At 53.4% G+C, this 15,644-nt stretch overlaps 1 protein-coding gene across 4 annotated transcripts in view; it reads left to right on the forward strand.

Moving 5' to 3' along the window:
* The first annotated feature begins 437 nt into the window (after nucleotides 1-437).
* The window catches only part of RBM19 (RNA binding motif protein 19), a 120,832-nt gene continuing 105,625 nt past the window's right edge, over nucleotides 438-15,644 (forward strand). For 2 of the 4 annotated variants that reach the window (XM_086345989.1, XM_086345988.1), the window contains exons 1-14: nucleotides 438-568; nucleotides 2,855-3,037; nucleotides 3,413-3,538; nucleotides 3,728-3,766; nucleotides 4,037-4,229; nucleotides 5,362-5,579; nucleotides 7,232-7,312; nucleotides 9,464-9,542; nucleotides 10,827-10,898; nucleotides 11,827-12,030; nucleotides 12,561-12,691; nucleotides 13,448-13,569; nucleotides 14,010-14,106; nucleotides 14,653-14,763. In XM_086345989.1, coding sequence (XP_086202115.1) covers nucleotides 533-568; nucleotides 2,855-3,037; nucleotides 3,413-3,538; nucleotides 3,728-3,766; nucleotides 4,037-4,229; nucleotides 5,362-5,579; nucleotides 7,232-7,312; nucleotides 9,464-9,542; nucleotides 10,827-10,898; nucleotides 11,827-12,030; nucleotides 12,561-12,691; nucleotides 13,448-13,569; nucleotides 14,010-14,106; nucleotides 14,653-14,763 — 1,692 coding nt within the window. In that variant the 5' untranslated portion in view covers nucleotides 438-532. The remainder of the gene's footprint in view (nucleotides 569-2,854; nucleotides 3,038-3,412; nucleotides 3,539-3,727; nucleotides 3,767-4,036; nucleotides 4,230-5,361; nucleotides 5,580-7,231; nucleotides 7,313-9,463; nucleotides 9,543-10,826; nucleotides 10,899-11,826; nucleotides 12,031-12,560; nucleotides 12,692-13,447; nucleotides 13,570-14,009; nucleotides 14,107-14,652; nucleotides 14,764-15,644) is intronic. The other 2 variants (XM_086345991.1, XM_086345990.1) reach the window with 1 other exon arrangement.

Raw genomic sequence — 15,644 nt, forward strand, 5'->3', positions numbered from 1 at the left:
AACTGAACTGAACTGAACTGAACATTGACAAGTGATGCTCAGTAAATGATTCACGGTACCTGGCAGCCTGTCTGAGCCTCAGCCCATGTCTCAAAGACAGGCAAGATTCCCTAATCCTGCCCCCACTCACAGGGCCAGTTAAAAGCTGAATAATAATAAAATAAAACGGAAAAGATAGCTAAAACGATTTCTGCTTAAGCACAGTTCAAACACTGCTCCAGCCAGTCAATTCCCTGCCAATGTTACGAACGAGCGCCCCCTGCCGGCCTAGCCATTACGGTGTCTTACCCAGGCGCCGCCAAACAGCCTGCGCCTGTGCAGGATGCAAGCACTCAGGCCCGCCCCTTAGAGGGTGTAACTTCCTTGGGTAGGTCTTTGGCCACGCCTACTTCCGTAGAGGCGGGCTACGTCTCTAGCACGTGACTTTGTTCCGGCTTGCCAAAGATGGCGGCGCCCAGAGCGGTAGCGTGAAAGTTACTGGTGGTAGTCGCTGCCTATTCGTGCTGAAATCAAAACAGTGGGACAGTTCGCCATGTCGCGACTGATCGTGAAGAACCTCCCGAATGGGGTGAGTACAGAAACTGGGTTTGAGAATCTGAAATTGGGACCCAGCCAGAAGTTGGAGGTTGGGAGGGAGGTGCCTGGGGATTCTTGAGGGGCTTTCTCTCTCGGGCAGGGTTCCTGGATGATTCCGCAGGATTGTCGGCAGATTCATTTGACGGCTGGGAGAGACGGGTAGTGCCTCTTAAAGGTTTTACATCTGGCCCCTTGGTCCCCCAAACCTCTTTCCCAGGGAGGTGCTAGTCCCCACGTCGTGTCGAATGCCTTGCTCCCATAACCCCCTTGTTCGATCCCTTTTTTTTGTTGACTTCTGACTGAATTAGACACTGCATCTACATTCCTCTTCCATTTGGGATACTGTCTGGGAGAAAAATGGGGTGTAATTGGCTGGGTACCTGCGTTATAGTTCCCGGTTCTCGCCTTGAGGGCAGTAGGAATGAATAGTTTTAAGAAAACTGAGTGACTGTGAAAGGTTTTAAACCACTTAATTCCGTAAGTGTAAAGGGGTGGCCCAGTCATACTTGTCTCTGCCTAGAGCCCACAGAACCTGGCACTGTGGTAGGCATGCAATAAAAGCATCCCGAATAAATGTGAAAAGATAGCTGAATGTGTAGTGTCAGATGGCTAGATGCCTTCTACCCCAGAGGATTGTCTGTACGTATTTAACAGTGACCTTTCCTTGGGTGGAGAGGGCCCTCCACCTCTGGTGTGGCCAGTAAGCTCATTCCCCAAATACAAAATGTGCCATGTGGATGGCATGAGAGATCTGTACTCCTTAGAAAGAGTAAGAACATAAAGCCATTTCTGTTTCATTTTTGTGGTTTTTTACTTTACCTTTTTTTCCTCCGTGGCAGGTTGGGGATAATCACTTAACCATATGATTATTAAAATTCAGTATAAAATGAGGAGCAAAATCTTTTTTTTTTAAGGGTCTTTAAAATTTTTTTATATTTATTTGGCTGTGGGATCTTTAGTTGTGGCATTTGAACTCTTAGTTGTGGCATATGGAATTCAGTTCTCTGACCAGGAGCCCCTGCATTGGGAGCACAGAGTCTTAGCCACTGGCCAGCCAAGCAAAGACTTTTGTTCTGTCCTGTCCTCCATCTCCAAGAGTAACCATTTTTATGACTTGGCGTCTCTTGACAAGTTACTTATTTCAAAATCCTTAATGTCATCACACGGTAAGCCTGCATATTGTCAGCTCCTACTACAACTGTTTGTAACTAATTCTTTCATTTATCAGACAAGATATACAATAGGAAGAGATAGGCCATACTGAGAAGCAAAATGAGATGGTAGTTAGAGGGGAAGAAAGGGTCGCCATGCTAAAATCCTCATTCATCAGATTGAGGCATCAAGAGATGCTGTCTAAAGCTAAAGGATGGATCAGTAATAGATGGGTTTTTTTAAGATTTTTATTTATTTATTTAGTTTTGACTGTGCTTGGCCTCCATTGCTGAGTGGGGGTTTTCTCTAGTTGCAAAGCAAGTGCTTCTCACTGCAGTGGCATCTCTTGTTGCAAAGCACAAGTTCTAGAACAAGGGCTCAGTAGTTGTGGTGCACAGGCTTAGAGCTTCCACAGCATGTGGGATCTTCCAGGACCAGGGATTGAACCCGTGTCCCCTGCATTTCAAGGCAGATTCTTAACCACTGGACCACCAGGGAAGCCCCCAATAATTGGTATTTTTAAAGTAACCTGTTTAGGGTAAATGATGAAAGAATTAAAAACAATAAATAACAGAGACTGGAAGGGAGGAATGGATGATGTAGGTTTCTTATCTTTCATAGTGGAAGTCAGCAGGTAGTCTTTGGGGGTATAAATAGGCCAGGAAACAAAGTTGAGAGCTGACTGTTGGGACATAGAACGGTGCTTATGAGGAGTCCTGAAAACAAGCTGTAAAGATGCTTACTCCTGTCTCCCACAATCAGCGAACACTGTGCGGTTTACCATGTTCCGTATTTCACACATCTACTGTGACAGCATTTGTTAGATGTTTGCATCGCAGCAGCTACCGTGCTGGGCTCCTGGCACAATAGGTCTCATTAACCTCCTAGCAGCCCACAGGCCTGCAGGATTCTGAGTCTTGACTTCCTCACTGATGAAGGGACTTGGTTAAGGCCACACACAGACCAGTGTTGGAGCTGGGTTAGAACCAGGTGCCAGCCACAAAGCATGCTCTGCCACTGCCCCGCCTAAGGGGAGGAATCCCGGGGTCTCGGGTTCCCAGCCCATTTTGTCCCTTTGGCTCCGAGGCCTCCCAGCTCCTCCCTCACCATTCCTGTCCTGTCCTAGATGAAGGAGGAGCGTTTCCGGCAGCTCTTCACCGCCTTTGGCACGCTGACGGACTGCAGCCTCAAGTTCACCAAAGACGGCAAGTTCCGCAAGTTTGGCTTCATCGGCTTCAAGTCCGAGGAAGAGGCCCAGACGGCGCTGAACCATTTCAACAAGAGTTTTATTGACACGTCCCGGATCACGGTGAGCGGGCATGGACCTCACCCCTACCTGCCTGTCGCCAGGGATGCCCTGGCTCTTTCTCTCCACATGCGAGACCAGTGCCTGGCCCCTTCCAGACCGTGATGCCTTTGGTCTTCCTCACTGTTCTCAGATCCTCGTGCTTGTTAATCCCCTGCAGCATTTGTAGAAGCGGTTTTCCCCAGAGTCTCTTGATTCCCTGCGTTGGGGGAGAGGAGCCAAGAATTTGTGTGTCTCCCAAGCTCACAGGTGATGGTGTTGCCGCTGCTCCCAAATGAGAAGCTCTGGTCTACAGTGTTCACCCACTGCCCCTGGTCAGCACCCGCTTGTGCTGGGCGTGGTGGCAGGTGTCATCATCAGCCTCTCTGTCTCTCGCAGGTGGAGTTCTGCAAGGCCTTTGGGGACCCGACAAAGCCCCGAGCCTGGAGCAAGCATGCTCAGAAATCGAGCCAGTCCAAGCCGCCCCCAAAAGACAAAGACGCCATCTCCACAGAACCTAAGAAAGTGCGTGGATGGTCACTCCCGGCCATATCCCGGGTGTCAGCAGAGCAGTCACCCCGGGAAGGCAGGGTAGTGGGAGGTAGAGGGATCTGAGAATCCCTCTTGGATGGTTCCCAAAAGCAGCCCTCCCAGGGCAGTGGGGTTCCATCTCCTTTCATCTCTGACCCTCACACCTGTGCCTTCTGTTTGCAGGACGACAAGAAGAAGAAGGTCGCAGGTGAACTGGAGAAGGTGGGTCTGTCTCGGTGACCACGCAGAGGGTGGGCAGCAGAGACGGCCCTTGCCGCCCGTCTCTCCTTGCCATGTCTCTGTGGCTTCTTCGTCTTTCTGTCCAGTGCCACTCTCCCCAGGACCAACCCGCCTGGCCCCCGGGAGCCCTCTAGAGACTGGGGGAACATGGCCTCAGAGAACGTGGTTACTCTCCAAAGAGTTAGCAAGGTTGAGCCCTCCCTGACCTACTTTGCCTGTTCTCTCTTCTTCCCGCTTCTCTGGCGCCCACAGCTGAAAGACGATAATGAGTTCCAGGAGTTCCTGTCGGTTCACCAGAAGCGGACACAGGTGGCCACTTGGGCAAACGATGCCCTGGACGCTGAGCCCTCGAAAGGGAAGAGCAAGCCAGCCAATGATTACCTGAACTTTGACTCCGACTCAGGGCAGGAGAGCGAGGAGGAGGAAGATGGGGAGAACTCGGAAGGTGAGGGTATGCCCCCCGCTATAGTGTGCGCCCTGCACCTGCCCACACCTGAGCACGAGTGACCTGGGAGATAGCAGATCAGATGCTGCCCCATAGAGGGTTGATTATCCCAACCATGGGTACGTCGGACTTGATCGATCCTGGTCCCTTATCCAGTCAGTGGATTACTCACTCAAGAATTGATTGAGCGCCTGCTGTATGCCAGGCAGTGGATGTAGCAGTGAGCAAAAGACGAGAGTCTGCTCCTATGGAGCTGTCGTCCTGGTGGGGAAAGAAACAGTAAAGGAATCAGACTGATTCCTTTATTCAGTATTCAGTAAATGATGTGAATGTGAGTGCCACAGAGAGAAAGCAGGAAGTGGGGGGTGGGAGAGGCCCCGGAGAAGGGTGGTCCTTGAACAGAGGCGGTGAGGGATGAGCCTCTGTCCTTAGAAGGGGCTCACGGTGTAGCCATAAGGGGCTCAGCGTGGTGAGTGCGGTGATCGAGGGCTGGAATCAACTTCGGTTGAAAGGCAAGGGAGTGAATTTGAGGTGAGTTTTATGACTGGTAAAGTCTCTGTGCAAAGCTGGGATCCAAAGGACTCAGTGGGAGTTGGGGGGACTCAGAGAGGGTGGAGGGTGAGGAGGGGCTCCAGGCAGAGGGAAAGGCATGGCAGAGGAGTGGGAAGAGCAGGAGCCAGGGGGTGTCCACATGCTCAGGGCGGCTGCAGCAGAGGGGGCTGGCGGAGAAGCCAGTGAGCTCACCAGACCCCACGAGGAGTTTGGATTTCCCCTGAAAGAGCAACTGGGGTAAAACCCGAGCTCCTTGTTAGGCCTGGGAGCCACCGCCAGGTCTGGCTCAAGGAGTAAAAATCCTCTCTAGGGTCTCAAAAAGTCGTGAAGCCTCACACTTGGCCAGTAAGAGAGGCTGGTGAGAGAGCCCTGAAATTCTCCACGTGGAGTGTGGAAACTGTCAGAACACTGTCATTTCAGTTATTTATCCAAGGGCTTGCTGGGCACCAGTGGGGCTTGGCAGGGGCTCCTGGTCACCATGAGCTTAGCACCTAATGTGTCACACCACCACGCTGTCTGCCACCCCAGCCCTCTGGTTTGCTCGCAGCCATCACCAATTCCAGCCTTTCCATCTTTCCAGAGGAGGAGGATGGCCTCAAACCCAAGGAACCCAAGGCAGCCGTGCAGAAGGAGCTGTCCGACATGGACTACCTGAAGTCCAAGGTGGTGGCAGCTGAGTCACCGTCCTCAGAGGAGAGTGAAGATGAAGCTGTGAACTGTGAAGAGGGGAGTGAGTCAGAGGAAGAGGGTTCCTTTGCTGCCCCCGCCCAGCAGGACAGGGAGGCGGCCCCAGCCAAGGTGTGTGTGGATCTGTGAGGACCTGGGGAGGGAGACCTGGACCTCGCCTACCTTCCCTGCAGCCCCTTTGTGGGGAGCTTAATATTAAGGAAGGATAGTTCAGCAGCCTGGAGACCTGCCTTAGCTCTCAGCCCAGCTGCTTGCTTGTTGTGTTACCCCAAGTAAGCACACTCCATCTCTGAATTTGGTTCCTTTTGCTAAGAGAGAGGCTGCCTGCCCCTCCAGAGTTGGGGGGGATGTAAACAAGCTGAAAAAGGGTCTTGAATATACTATACTTAGTATTCAGTAGGAAGGTAGTCGGGTGTGAGCCCACAGTCGGCAAGAGTAGATGAAATTAACTGAGCGTTGACTACATGTGAGGTTCAATGCCAGGCATGTTGTTTGTCACTGAATCTCATGGTAGTTGTGGGGGAATGGGGTTTCTTGTCCCATTTTACAGGTGAGGAAACTGAGGCCCAGAGAAAGGAAGTGACTTGCCCACAGGCATGGCTGGGTAGTGGTGGGAGTCAGGACCCAGATCCAGGTCTGCCAGGCTCTGGAGTCTAGATTAAAACGTGGGCACTGCCTTCCAGGACAGCCACCCCGTCTCTCACATGAGGGTTCTCTTTGCTCAGGACAGCGTCCCACATCCTTTGGGTCCTCATTCCCTCTTCTCCTTCCTCCTCTTTCTCCTTTCTCTTTTCCCTCCTTTCCTTCTCTGCCCCCTCATAATTGCTGCTTCTTGTTCTCTTTTCCTAATATACATATTCAAAAGAGATAGTCAAGTGTGGCTAAGTCAGGGAACTGCGTTCAACTCCAAGCTCTGACCTGGAGCAGCCATGGGTCCCGAGGTGAAGTGCTTCTCCTCTGGCCTCTGACCTTCATGTGAGATGAGGCTCAGCGAGCCCTGGTCCCTGTGTCTGATTCCCAGGGCTCGCTGAGCCTCATCTTAGATGAAGGTCAACCCCCGTGCCTGAGTGTGCACTGAAACTCAGAAGTTGCAGGCTTCAGGGACGTATCCCACAACTCACGCAGGGCAGCGCCCCACAAAAGCACATGACTCTTTCTGCAGTGATGTTAGACCTGATTGTTCATCTACTTGGGATAATTGTAAACCTTAAATTGTGCCGGAACAGCTCAGAGCAGATTGCACCAGCAAATGAGTCCAAATCAGGGCAAGTTTTATTACCCAAGGAATTAACCCCCAAATTAGGTGTTTTTCAGAGCTGTTTCAATTCTAAAATTACAGAGGACATCCCGAACCTGTAACCTCTGTAAGACTGTTTTACAGATTCAGGAGGACGGCTGTGTCTGCGCAGTGCTTTGTGTGATGTCTGGCATAGAGTAAGCCCTGACTCCGTGGTGGCACATGTCACCTCAGGGCTCCTTCCATGTCTCTTGCCCCTCCGTGTGGCCTGGGGCCCCTGCGAGCAGAACCCCCGTGAGCCAGGCTGTGGTTCTGGCCCTCATCTTGGGGCCACATGGAGTCTTGGCGTCTCCTCCGCCAGGCCCTGGCCAGACTCCGCATCCCTGGCAGGCACGATGCTCCGGGCATCGCCCGTTCGCCTAGCGGCAGGGGTTTCAGCACGCTCACTGGGACGCCCAGGTTGGCTCCTCCTGCAGCCACACCTGGGACCTCAGTGCGATCATTTCTGCTCTCTGCCATCACTCAGACCGAGAAACCAGCCAGCCAGAAGGAACCCACCACCCCCCACACTGTGAAACTGCGGGGAGCCCCATTCAACGTCACAGAGGTGCGTGCCAGGAACCGGGTGAGGCAGGGAGCCCCTGGGGAGGGGGAGACAAAGCTAAGGGTGCCTGGAGCCTCTGTTTCGCTGGGGCTTCGGGGTCAGTTGAGGACTTGAGCTGGAGGGAACTGGGGGCCAAAAAGGCTGAGACATAGAATCTCGGGCATTGTCAGGCTCAGAAAACTGACGGCTATACCGAGACAGAGAAAGACTGAGCTCCCTCATTGATTATCTATACTAGGGGTGGGCAAACTTAGCTCTGCTAAAAACTTTTAAAAAGGGACCAGCTAGTAAATACCTAAGGCTTTGTGATCAGTCTGGTCTCTGTCACCACTATTCAACCCTGTTGTAGCAGAGACAGCCCTAGATGACAGGCAATCCAGTAGGCATGGCTGTGTGCCAATAAAACTTTATTTACAAAAACAGGCAGCGGGCCGCATTTGGCCTGCATCCTATAGTTTGCTGGCTCTGAATCTACACAAGAGAGAACACTTTGTAAGTTTCCCTCCTTATGAAAGTAGTATAAGTTCAGTGTAGGAAGTTTTGTTAGTGTAGCTAAACAAAAAAGCAAAAATGACCTATTGCTGGGATGACTGTAGAAATTGCCAACCCAACTGCATGGAGAGAGGGGAGTGGTAATTAGAGAGGATCCTTGGATGCAGTACTAATGACCTCCAGGTCTGGTTACTATAGGCGGAAAGAAGGACCTTCCCAGGCAAATTGGAGCAGGCTCCTCCAAGCCCTACATCTATATCCCGTTCACTGACAACCACTAATCAATTCTGGGTGCATCTTCGTAGAGATTTTTTTTCTTTGTATACAGACACTGACCTATGTCTTTTCTTTCTAAAATGCAGTTCTACAGCAGGAACTATTTTGAAACTTACCCCCCCATCATATTATGTCATAAATATTTCTGAATATTGAATATTCTGCTATAACACCATTTTTCACGTTGCATGCTCTTCTTTACTTGGCTATGTCACGTCTTAGTTGCAGCACGAAGGCTCAGCAGTTGGGGCACATGGGCTTAGTTGCTCTGGGGCAAGTGGGATCTTAGTTCCCTGACCAGGGATCGAACCCAAGCCCCCTGCATTGCAAGGCCAGTTCTTAACCACTGGACCACCAGAAAGTCCCCTGCGTGCTTTTCTTTACTCTGGATGCACTGTGTTATATTCAGTGCTGCTGCTGCTGCTGCTGCTAAGTCATTTCAGTCATGTCTGACTCCTTGCAGCCCCATGGACTGTAGCCCGCCAGGCTCCTCTGTCCATGGGGATTCTCCAGACAAAACTGAGTTGTGTCGCCATGCCATCTCACAGGGGATCGTCTGGACCCAGGGATCAAACCCCACATCTCATATGTCTCTTATATCCAACCCCCTAAACTGAGACATGGGTGTTGTTTCCAGTCTTCTGCTGTTTTGAATAATGATGCAGTCAGCACATTTCTTGAGATCAGAGGTCAGCAGGCTTTTCTCTATCGACATCGGTGCACATTTTAGGTTTTTGTGGGCATATGATCTCTGTTGTGCTTTTTTTTTTTTTAATATTATAATCCTTTGAAAATGTAAAAGCCATTCTTAGCTTGTAAGCTGTGGGCAGTATTTGACCTGGGGGCTATTGTTTGCCAGTCTTGGCTTGTATAAATATTTTATACAAACACCTGCACGTACATTATTAAGGCTTGGATACAGAAAATCAGTCCCTCTCTGGAAGCTTGGCCAGTTTATGCTCTCTTCAACCGAGTATGAGAGTGCCTGTGAACCCTGGGCATCCCTCTTTATCAGTGCAACAGGTCAAAATGACATCTCATCTTTCTGAGTAATTTGTGGAACTCAGTAGTCATAAGAAAAAGATGGATTAATTGGCTAGATAACATTTAAAACTTCTCTAAGGCAACTTTGTACCATAAAGTCAAAAGGCAAACAGCAGGCATTTACAACACAAACAACAGACAGAACTCGTTTCTTTAACTTACAAACAGGTAAGTAGAAATCGGGAGCTATGGATGACCCGACAGAAAAGTAGAAGCAAGGATATCTTCTAAGAGAAAGAGTTCAAATGGCCCAGAAAGATGCTTGAGTTCACTGGTAATTAAAGAAATACAGACCAAATCTGTATTGAAATGGGGAACAAAAACTTTTTCTTCTCCTCACAGAAAAATGTCATGGAATTCCTGGCACCTCTGAAACCCGCGGCCATTCGAGTAGTGAGAAATGCTCATGGGAACAAAACAGGTGAGGCGGCGGCTGTTTCCGGGGGGGCTGGAGAGGCAGGTGCCTGGACCGGAAGGTTGGGACAGTGGAACTGTGGAGGTGCTTTGAGGGTAGTCGCTGTACTTCTCCTTGCGGCCCCGTCTCAGTGAATGTGACAGTGCCAGGACGGAGTCTGCCTCCTGTCCCCGCCACGGGCATGTGGTGTGCGGCTGTGGAAGCAGGCCCGGCCCCCAGGCCTGGGGGCTCAGTAATGACTGTGGCCTTCAGCCCAGGGGCTGGGGACCCCCGGGGACTGAAAGTAGGAAGAGGCCACGATCAGATTCAGGATGGCCCCCTGCTGGTGAGAGGAGGGTCTGGGGCAGGGCCCGAGGAGGCAGGTGGGCTGGGCTGGGGGCTTTTGCAGTCCCCAAGGGGAGGGTCTTGTGACACAGACCAAAACCCTGGCCTTTGGCGCAAATTATGGCCCTGCTACCTGCTAGCCATGTGTCCGTGGACACATCCCTTAACTCAGGTTCCCCAACCCTGGACCACGGATTGGTACACGTCCACGGCCTGTTAGGAACTGCACAGCAGGAGGGCAGCAGCTGGCGAGCAAGGGAGGCTTCGTCTGTATTCACAGCCACTCCCATCACTCAAATTACCGCGTTACCACAATATAACAGAAATAAAGTGCACAAGAAACGCAGTGCGCGTGAATCACCCTGAAAGCACCCCCACTCCCAGTCTATGGAAAATCGTCTCCACGAAACCAGTCCCTGGTGCCAGAAAGGCTGGAGACCTCTGTCTTAGCACGCCTCTAGGAAAGTGGGGAGGGGAGGCCCCTTTGCGGCTCTCGGGGTTGAGGCCCCTTGAGGTCGAGGCCTCTCATTCTCAGAAAGACTCCTTGGAAAGGCACCTCCTTGTCTGTGCCAGTCAGAGCCACAGGCGGTCACTGTGCAGGTGGCCCCTCTGGTGCCAAGCTGGGCACAGCCCTGCCACCACAGACACTTGTCTGGAGAAGGCCAAGGAGCAGGCACTGGTCAGCGCGGGGTGAGGCTGGGAGGGAGGCCAAGATCGCCTTTGTTCGTGACTCCTGTGGTCCAGCACTTTCGTTCCAGAAAGCCAGCCACAGGGTCAGAACTCTTCCTGCAGAGGGAAATTTGCCCTGGGGAGAGGGGAGTGGAAAGAAGAACCTGTGGGATTTGCCAAAAACTGTAGGTTTCCCTGCTGCTTCCCCCAAACACCTAGCACAGCGTGAGTGTTCCTCGTGGCGCCCAGCAGTGTCTGCAGCCTGCGGACCTCACCTTTGTCATGGTCCTTTGGCAGGGTACGTCTTTGTGGATTTCAGCAGTGAAGAGGAAGTGAGGAAGGCCCTGAAATGCAACAGGGAATACATGGGTAAGGATGCCCGCACGGTGGCAGGGGCTCTTTCAGTCAGTTACTCCGTAAGGTCATGTTAGGGGTCTGCTGTGCGCTGCCACGCACTGCCTGGGGCACTGAGGATAAGGCCCCTGCCCTCCTAGGGCGGAGATCAGGCTGAGTCTCCTGTAGAGGAAACATATCAAGAGGGGGAGAGAGGCGGTAACCAGAGGGGCTGTGCTGTGGACAGATGCAGGCAAGGGTCGGGATTGGAGGATTTAAACAGGATCTTGTCTTCTTGGACCACGTTGAGCTGGTGACATTGGAGCAGAGGCTGGAGGAATTGAGGAAGCTGGCTCTGGCTTTGTGGGGCGGGGCCGTTCCGGTACAGGGAACTTGAGGTCCAGACTTGGGAGGTCTCTGGACTCTCTACAAGGACGTGATCTCTGACCCCTCCCTGGTGTGGACAGGTGACTCAGATCCAGCCATCAACCCCTTGTGAGGACGTGAGTTCTCTTAGAGAAGGGAGTAACCTAAGGAGTCTTGCTCGCAGCCCAGGTGGTAGGATTTATTGAGTGCCTATGTGCGTGTAGAGGGAAGGTGATGGTTGCAGTCTAATCAGCTGCTCAGAGCGATGCAAGGACGCAGCTGAGCGGCACCACCAGGGTGGGGCTGTCACCCGAGATGATTCCCAGGGCAGCGCCAGGGACCGGGCCCTGGAATCAGGAAGATGCAGCCTCGTGACCCAGGCCAGCTCCTGCAGGGCTGAAGCCAAGCTTGCAGGCTGAGTGACATTCAGGCCCGGCTTCAGCTGGGGCCACTGCCCTGCTGAGCAGAGCCTGGCATGCGGTGCCATCCCCAGCCGCCTTCGCCGTGGCCTCTGGAAGGCAGCAGCAACGATGAATCTGGAAGCTGGGAGGTTCCGGGCCTCCCCCCGGCCGGGCCCTGACGGCCTTCCCTTGCCCAGGTGGACGCTACATCGAGGTGTTCAGGGAAAGGAATGTCCCCGCGGCCAAGGCGCCCCTGAAGAATGGTGCCAAACCCTGGCAAGGCTGGACGCTCGGGGAGCACGAAGAGGAGGAGGACCTGGCCGACTCCGGGAGGCTCTTCGTGCGGAACCTGCCCTACACCAGCTCTGAGGAGGACCTGGAGAAGCTCTTCTCCAGATACGGTAGGGTGGTGGCCTCCGGCTCACTGCACGCACCTAGGGCAAGTGGCCTGAGTCCCTGTCTGCCTAGGCTTAACCTTGGCCTGACGACTTCCCTTGCTGGTCTCAGTTTTCTCATCCATAAACTGGGCTTCATCATCTCTGAGCTGCTATCAGTCAGACAGGTTGTAGGTAGAGGAGCTCGAAGTCCTAGATAGCATCACAGCCACCGTTTGTGATCTGAACCCAGACTCCCTTAGCCCTCACTAATTAAAACTCAGAATTGACGGGGTTGGGTATGGTTTTCTGAGATATCCCTGGTGTCCAAACTCTGACTTTGGTCTTGGAAGCCCACTCACTGTGTGTGCGAATATGAAGTGCTCTCCAGTCTGAATTCTGCTGTCTAAATAGTCCTCCTGTTTAGTTCAGCAGCCGCCTCAGCTCCACGCTCTCACTGGTTAAAACCCCTCCCCTGACTAGTGCCCAGCATTTTCCTGCCCGGAGCTCACACCTGGCCCTTGCCCATGGGACACTGACGCCCTTCCTGCCCGCAGGTCCCGTGTCGGAGCTGCATTACCCCATCGACAGCCTGACCAAGAAGCCCAAGGGCTTTGCCTTCGTCACCTTCATGTTCCCGGAGCATGCTGTGAAGGCCTATGCCGAGGTGGACGGGCAGGTTTTCCAGGTGATGGCCTGTGGGCTGGCGGACGACTGGTGGGCCCAGGCGGTGGGAGGAGGCCGTGAGTGTATGCACATGCGCGTGTGCAGGCACGGACATGCAAGCCAGCTTCTAGGGACACGCACCTGATGCCCGTGAAGCCACCTCCTGATCTGAGCTGCTGGGAGGGTCCCCCCCCCCAACCCCACCCCGAGGGCAGGGTCTGCTCAGTTCTGGTCCCTGATTTAGTGCCTAGAGGAGCGCCTGGCACATAGTAGGCCTTTAAAAAGTGTTTGTGGATTAAATGAACATGCTCTCCAGCTTGAGAAATACCACTTGGAGGAGGAGGAAGGAAGGAAAGGGTTTTGAACCGGGCATTGAAACGGCCACAGTATAGAATGTAGGAAGCTTCTCTTTCCAAGTAGCGTGCTCGGCGCACGCGCCTCCCTTTCCTGTCATTCATTCACTCGTTCATGATCTGTTGATTCCCTGCAGGCGCCAGGCCGGACCTGATTCTTGCCCGCATGGGGCGCACATGCTCACAGGGACAGGGTAGGGTGGAGAGCCTACAGGCGTTACTTACAAACTGCGCAGCGTGCTCTTTAAGGCGGCATCAGACCCCTGTGCTAACCTCATGGGTGTTCTGCCCAAGGCTCCCGTCTTAAGACAGAACTCTCAGCGCTGGTCCAGCCCCCACGTGGAGAGGCCAGCGTCCCCCAGGCAGGATGTAGAAGCACTAGCCCCCTGCCTGTCCTCACCTACTTCCTCTCGTCCCCACTCCAGGGCAGGATGCTCCACGTGTTACCATCCACCATCAAGAAGGAGGCCAGTGAGGATGCCAACGCCCCGGAATCATCGTCCTACAAGAAGAAGAAAGAGTCCAAGGACAAAGCCAACAGCTCCAGGTCCATACCCGCCTCTGACCCGGGCTTCCCTGCCCTCGTCCCTCCTCTCCCTGCCCCCTGGGCTCCCGGCTCCTCGTGGTGACCTTAGCCCCTCATCTGTAACCTTGTTGCACCTCAGTTTCCCCATCTGTAAGATGAGGAGAATCAGAATCAGTGGTGCCTCACTTTCATGGTGTTGTAAGGATCAAGTGAGTTATTGTAAGTGAACCACTTGGTCCCTAGTGCGGAGTGAGTGCTTGACGGACCTGAGGGGGTGGTAGTATCATCGTGACTCCGTTGTCTGTGGGCCCTGGGGGTTTGGCCTACACCAGGGAAGACTGAGCAGAAGGAGGCTTTGGGGACTTAGGGAGGCAGGCCCAGGAGCTCCTTTCTTACAGGCTTTGCATCTGAAAAGAGCTTCCCCTATTCACCATCCGTCTGATCTCTTTGTCCTGCCTCAGCTCTCACAACTGGAACACGCTGTTCATGGGCCCCAACGCCGTGGCCGACGCCATCGCCCAGAAGTACAGCGCCACCAAGAGTCAAGTGTTCGACCACGTGAGTGGGCGCCCCATCTGACGTGTCCCCTGCTCTGGGCAGGGGAGGGGGTGCTCTGGACCTGCTCTTGGGGAGTGGTTCTGGGTGGGAAGGCAGCAGGGCCATAAAGGGCAACAGTCCAGCTCTTCTTGAACCTTCCACCAGAGGAGGAGGTGAGGTCATTAACCAAGGCGCCCTGCATTGGGGTGATAACTTGAAGAAAGCTTCAGCCAAGTAGGGGGACAGAGTGAGAGCGAGCAGGCCGCTCAGGGGTGAGACATTCTAGCATAAATTGAACAGAGGGTGAAGCTGAGTCTGTATAGAAGCCCCGAGGTATGAATGAACTTGACATGAGACCCTTACGTACGAGTGGAGGGGTGAACATGGGGTCCTTGATTCACCCCGACAGACGTGGAACCCAGAACCATCAAGTCAGCGGGCATCCACGGGGAGCATCCATAGGGTCTCACTCTATCCATGCCTCCTCCTCAGACTGTTAGGAGGTGTGACAGCTGACCTGTTGCCTGCCCAACAGCCGACAGGGCACCTTCCCTTTCCCTCCCGCAGGAGACCAAGGGCAGCGTGGCTGTGCGTGTGGCCCTGGGAGAGACCCAGCTAGTCCAGGAAGTGCGGCGTTTCCTCCTCGACAACGGGGTCTGTCTGGACTCCTTCAGCCAGGTGGGTGCCCTCAGGGGTGGGGGTCTCAACATCAAGGGACGTGGGCAAGGGTTGGAGGGTCAGGTCTGTCAAAGACGTTGACTTTGCAACTGTCAATTAAAGTAAGAAAGATCATTGGCTCAGACTCCTGGCCTGTCGGAGCTGGATGGTGTCTCTTGGGGGCTGATAGGCAAGAGTTTCTGCGCACAGGTTGGGTGTGTGTGTGAAAGTCGCTCAGTCGTATCTGACTCTTTGCGACCCTTTGGACTATACAGTCCGTGGAATTCTTTAGGCCAGAATCCTGGAGTGGATAGTAACCTTTCCTTTCTCCAGGGGTTCTTAACATCCCAGGGATCAAACCCAGGTCTCCTGCATTGCAGGCGGATTCTTTACCAGCTGAGCCATAGGGGAAGCCCAAGAATATTGGAGTGGGTAGCCTATCCCTTCTCCAGCGGATCTTCCTGACCCAGGAATCAAACCAGGGTCTCCTGCATCGCAAGGCAGATTCTTTACCAACTGAGCTACCAGGGAGGCCCTTACACAGGTTGGGGGGAGCCCTGAGCACCCTTCATTCTGTCGCTCCTCTGCCCCGCTAGCGCCTTACTAAGAGTACCTGTGGTGTGTTTGGCGGCTGAGACCTTTCTCGAGCCACGTTGGGGGAGGGTCCTCTACGTGCTTCTGCCCCACTACGTAGAGGTTCTTAGGTGTCTGGACAGTGAAGTCTTCGAGGGCCTGTTGTAACACCTGACGTCACCACCACACACCACCCCCCAACACACACACATCGTTTTACTAGGAACCTGAGGTCCGGGGGCAGAGATGGGAGGACCAGAAGGTCAGACAGTGAGTCTGTTGTAGGAGCCTGGACTCAGTCTCAGGGCTTTACACCCCCAATCTGCAGT

The sequence above is a fragment of the Bos grunniens genome, chromosome 17 (assembly GCF_055505025.1).
Source record: "Bos grunniens cultivar Pamir isolate PY7600 chromosome 17, Bosgru_T2T1.0, whole genome shotgun sequence".
Classification (NCBI taxonomy): Eukaryota; Metazoa; Chordata; class Mammalia; order Artiodactyla; family Bovidae; genus Bos; species Bos grunniens.